Source organism: Carlito syrichta, unplaced genomic scaffold (assembly GCF_000164805.1).
Source record: "Carlito syrichta isolate Samal-C Ts95f unplaced genomic scaffold, Tarsius_syrichta-2.0.1 Scaffold304046, whole genome shotgun sequence".
NCBI lineage: Eukaryota > Metazoa > Chordata > Mammalia > Primates > Tarsiidae > Carlito > Carlito syrichta.
Window position 1 is genome coordinate 57,071 of NW_007248142.1, and position 5,349 is coordinate 62,419.

Consider the following 5,349-nt stretch of genomic DNA (forward strand, 5'->3'; position numbering starts at 1 on the left):
CATTTCAGTAAGTAATCTTTCCAAGACACAAACTTGAAGTCCATCCCTGATACTCCCCCAAATCCCTCAATATTGCCAACAATTTCCTTTCTGATTTGAAGCCAGCTTTCTTCTGGCTTCTTCTAAGTACACAAACATTTCCTTCATACCAAATAGTTGCTTCATACCAAATGGCTTGTTTTTCTCTCTGTTTTCATCCCCACAAAAATGTAAAACCTTTTAGTACACATCTGTTTCTACTTATTTGACCATTCTACCTCTAGGATCTTGCATGGTGTCTGCCCTAATAGGATCAATAAATCTTCAACAAAACAACCAAATAACTACACAAATGGATGGATGCATGGATGGATTCATGAGACTGTTTCTGTGACTTAAAGATTGCAGAGGAGTATCATATTTGGAAGACAAAGGAAATGTGTGTATAGTAGATGGCAAATGCAATTAGGATCTTCATTAGGCACAGTATGTCAAAGCTTGTTTTGGACGTCCTGTTACCTCTCCTTTCACCTTTTCACTTCCCTAAAACAGGAAATTATTTCCTATCATCATTTTTCCAGGGTTGGCTCTTCAGCTCCAATTCAGTAATATCCCTAGGGTCAAAACCTACTGGCTTGAACCAGCATCATTTTCACAGAGGACTACTGAATTCTGAACGGGCTTCAACGTTTAAGGTAGGAATATCCAACAGAGGACTTGCAAGCACACTAACTTGTAGTGAAATATCTATTTTGAGCCTGCCAGTGTTGCTTCATTTGTAAGTTTCCCTTGCCAGCTATTCATTCTAAAGATGTGAGAAGAGCCATAAAAGGCATTGTGGAGGATTGTAAGGGAGTGAGAGAAAGAAGTTGAAAAGCTGATTAGCTGCTTTATGGTAAAACCCAGAGAAAGTGAGCTCTTACCGGAATGTGGTTTTATCCCTCCAGGAATTCTATTTAGCCCGCCAGGAATTAACTTTGACTATAAATAGGCCATCAATGACCTTTTCAGAGAATGTTCGGAGACCTCAACTTTGTTTAGAGACCTTGTGTGGGTGGAACTTCCTGTTTGCACAGAGAGCAGCATAAAGCCCAGTTGCTTTGGGGAGAGTTTGGGACCAGATCATTTGTAGGGAGTTAGGGTACAACACAGTCTGGTCTCCTCTGATTCCTTCTCCCTGAAGCATGGGGAAAAACAAACTTCTTCATCCAAGTCTTGTTCTTCTTCTCCTGGTCCTCCTGCCCACAGATGCATCTGTCTCTGGAAAACCGTGAGTTCTTCACAGAGCACTAAGCATAAACTTAAAGAGAGTGATTTTCTTTATTTAAGATTCTCCTTTGTATCGTTCATTTGTGTTTCTTATGAAACTCTCAACTTCTTCCCTTTAAAGTTTTTTCTAACCCTGATATTTTGTAAACCTAGTTTGTTCATTCTTCTCTTATTCTTAACTATTTTTCTCCAGCTCTCTGGATCCCTGAATCTCTAAATTTTCTGCTTATATGCAAAGCCTTTCTAAGGGGCATCAGAAATTGATACTTTTTAAAAGAAATCAGTTTTCAGATCTTCATGTTCATATTGATCTGCTTGAGACCATGCTATTTATCCTTTGTTACCTCCCCTTTCTTTCTAATTGCCTATATTTCATTTTATAAAATAAAGACAGACCTCTCCTTCAACCAAATCTGATTGTGAGGCATTGTCCTGGAGTATAAAAATCTCTTAAGGTGCCAAAAAAGGGAACTACTTGAGATACTGGAGTTTATGTTGAGAAAGCAGAAGACTCTAATGGCACGGGAGAAAATCCTTTGTCAGATTAAATAAGAATTCTTTGTTTAAACAAAATTGAGGGAGTAACTAAAGGAAATACTAGCAGATAAATTATTCAAAGCAATTCTTGATAATAGGGCACCAGGTGATTTTTAGCAGACAATGCAGAAAAAGTTGCAGGAAGTGGTAAAAATGATACAATTATGTTACCTATCATTTACTTACTTTTATGTAAATGATTCTACTCTGAAGCATAAAAATCTTAGGAAACTGTAGTGGTGGCATAGGAATTCAAGTTCAAGGAGGAACAAAAGAAAACGATGCTAAATATCTGACCATTACAAAAAGAACTTTTTAATGTATTTTTAAATAGGTGATACTTGGTATTTTATCACTATAATATTTAAGATTCCATAGGAAACATTAAAGTTGTGTGAATTAATTTAAAATATAATCAAAAATAATCTTATTTTAAATTGTGATTTTAAAAAGATGTTTCCTTACAGTTTTGTAAAAGGTGTATAGTATCCAAAAATTATTTTAGAAATGCGGTAAGCGAAAATGTTTAAAAACTACAGAATCAATCTTAAGTTATATATCAGGGTACTGAGAAAGTTTCTGTCTTGCTCATGAGTTATCAAGATCCAAATTCAATCTCTAAAAGACCACTTATGGATAGAGTCATTGTCTAATCATAAGTGAAATGCAAATATTTAAAATGCAAACATCCATGATTAGGTAACACTCTAAGATTTTGTTAGCTACTTACCACAGTTGAGACTTTAAACTAATGACACTTTTTTTTGAGCCTCAGATTCCATATCTGTTAAGTGGCAGCAAGCATTTTTTGCACAATTTTCACGGGGTGGTTGTATATATGTGTGTGAGTTGTATACTTTAGTGAAAGTTCTGCAAATTGATTGTTTTTATAATGTCCACATGCCTAAGAGCTTGCTTGCTTTTTATAGCAATCCTGAGGTAGCGCAGATTTACAGCATGAATAAATGAAACTAGCATATTTTTTATTTGAATTCAGATGCTCACATATTAGGATTCTTAAAAATAAGGTATGCCTACAAATTTACATCTGTTTAAGACCTACCTCAAGTAAAATGTTCATTGCCATGGCATAGGAAGGAAAAGGGAAATAATTCTTATGCATGCCACACAACAGCAGTTTCATGCTCATCAGTGTGTCTTCTCTTAGTGTAGAATGTTGATGATAGCACTACTTGTGATGGACAATAGTGCAGCTGACAGCAATGCCTCTCTTCCTTTGCTCTCCCCTAACCGGACTCTCCACTCCCAGGCAGTATATGGTGCTGGTCCCCTCCCTGATCCACACTGGGACCCCTGAAAAAGGCTGTGTCCTTCTGAGCTACCTGAATGAGACAGTGACTGTAAGTGCTTCTTTGGAGTCTCTCATGGAAAACAGGAGCCTCTTCACTGACCTGGTGGCAGAGAAGGATTTATTCCACTGCGTCTCCTTCACTGTGAGTGTGGCTGGTTGGCTTAATATACTCAGTTCTACTGGTCAGGGTCATAGGAATCTAGTATTTAGTTACGCCTTTGGAAGGCAGATAAGAACTTCAAGAAGGAATCCAGATGTAGCAACTAAGCGTGGAAATTTGAGGAGCGATACATGAATTTCCAACCGTGAGAGACAAATATTTCTCAGAATATGAAAAATCAACTTGAGCAAAGAAAAACCCTATTAGCCAGTAAGGAAAAGAAAAAAAGGCTGCAGACACTAAACAAAGGGAAAATGTGACTTATTAAAATTAAATTAATAAAGCAAATTAAGCCGGGCTCAGTGGCTCAGCCTGTAATCCCGCGCCTTTGGGAGGCTGAGGTGAGTGGATTGCCTGAGCTCGCGGGTTCGAGACCCGCCTGGGCAGGCGAGACCTCATCTCTACAGTAAATCAAAAAATTATCTGGGCATGGTAGCACACGCCTATAATTCCGGCTACTCGGAAGGCTGAGGCAGAAGGATCACCGGAGCCCAGCAGGTCAAGACTGTGGTGCCCGGGAGCAGCCACTGCACTCCAGTCTGGGCGACAGAGTGAGACTCCAACTCAAAAAAAATAAAAATAAATAAAAATTCATAAAGCAAATTAGGCCAAGGCTCAGTATGAGCCTCTAGTGCTAGTCGGACAGGAATACATCACTTTACACTATTTCTAAAAGTAAAAATTATAGAAATTACCCTGAGCAAATGTCCAATATCTCTTTAAGAGTTGCTCATATGTGAGATGCTTAAAGCCTAGTGCCAATACTTTTCTTCATTGCCTTAAAACAAGCTTCAATCATGCCCTTTTAGTATGTAACATCAAAATGGTGAGGTACAGTGTATAATTGAATCAGGATTGTACTTTCTGAGCTATAAGAAGATGTGAGTCTCATTTACAACCTCTCTTACTGATGTATATTCCTCCACTGTGTGTTCTGTCTTCCCCCTTGTAAAATGACAGACATAATTTCTGATCATGCCAGCTTTCCCTGAGGAAAAGAATGAGGAGGTAAAGTTGAGTAAAACAGACTAAGATTTCCAGGGAGGAGTAGAACATGGAATGAGAGAGGAGATTTAGGAGGCTGAATGGGTTCTCAGGCTCTCTCCTATATTTCAGGTTCCAAGGTCTCCATCCAATAAGGAGGTCATGTTCCTCACTGTCAGAGTGAAAGGATCAACCCAAGAATTTATGAAGCGGACCACAGTGCTAATTAAAAATGAAGAGAGTCTGGTCTTTGTCCAGACGGACAAATCTATCTACAAACCAGGGCAGGAAGGTATGAGGAGGCCTACAGTCGGGACAACCTCAAAAAAGAAAGCTCTTCCTCCCCTGGATAGTCCTCAAAGTTCCTATAATTTTGGTTCCTTAATCACCTGCCTTACCAGCCTATAGGTCCAGTGTAGGGTTTTGGAAACTCATAGAAAATATTTCTGTTTCAGTGAAATTTCGTGTTGTCTCATTGGATGAAAATTTTCACCCCCTGAATGAATTGGTGAGTCTCCTATCCTCTACATAAAATTATTATTATCTATACGTGGGCTGGGAGTCTGTTTCTGGTATTGGGGATAGGATCAGGGAAAGGAAGAATATAGTTATTGGTCTCACTAACAGTAATTTCTGGCAGTAAAAAAATAGCACGAAACCCTCATTGAAAACATTATCCTGGGTCAAGAGAGTAATTCATTCTTTCTGTCTTGGTACTGACATTCAGTTAGTTGCTATGCAATTAGACTTCTCTTTAGATAGCTCTCCATTAGGAAAATTAGAAAAATACACTAAATAATACACGCACGGGTAATCCTTCGGGTCCCCTTCCATTATGGGAGCTTCTCTGTCCTCTCAATAAATCCTGCTTTGTCACAAAAAAATAATAATAATACACACAAATAACATCAAAGAGCCTAAGTTCAGATAATTTCTCAGAGGCTTAGACCTTCTCTAGACATACTTACCAAAGACTCTACTATTAAAAAAAATTTAGCCGGGCTCGGTGGCTTAGCCTGTAATCCCGCACCTTTGGGAGGCTGAGGTAAGTGGATTGCCCTAGCCTGCGGGTTCGAGACCCGCCTGGGCAGCGAGACCTCATCTCTAC

The 5,349-nt window shown here is 38.8% G+C and overlaps 1 protein-coding gene across 1 annotated transcript in view; it reads left to right on the top strand.

Annotated features, from left to right (window-relative positions):
• The first annotated feature begins 814 nt into the window (after positions 1-814).
• A2M (alpha-2-macroglobulin) overlaps positions 815-5,349 on the top strand; it is a 51,172-nt gene continuing 46,637 nt past the window's right edge. Inside the window, exons 1-4 of the mRNA XM_008059433.2 lie at positions 815-1,249; positions 3,056-3,239; positions 4,374-4,533; positions 4,697-4,749. Coding sequence (XP_008057624.1) covers positions 1,164-1,249; positions 3,056-3,239; positions 4,374-4,533; positions 4,697-4,749 — 483 coding nt within the window. The 5' untranslated portion in view covers positions 815-1,163. The remainder of the gene's footprint in view (positions 1,250-3,055; positions 3,240-4,373; positions 4,534-4,696; positions 4,750-5,349) is intronic.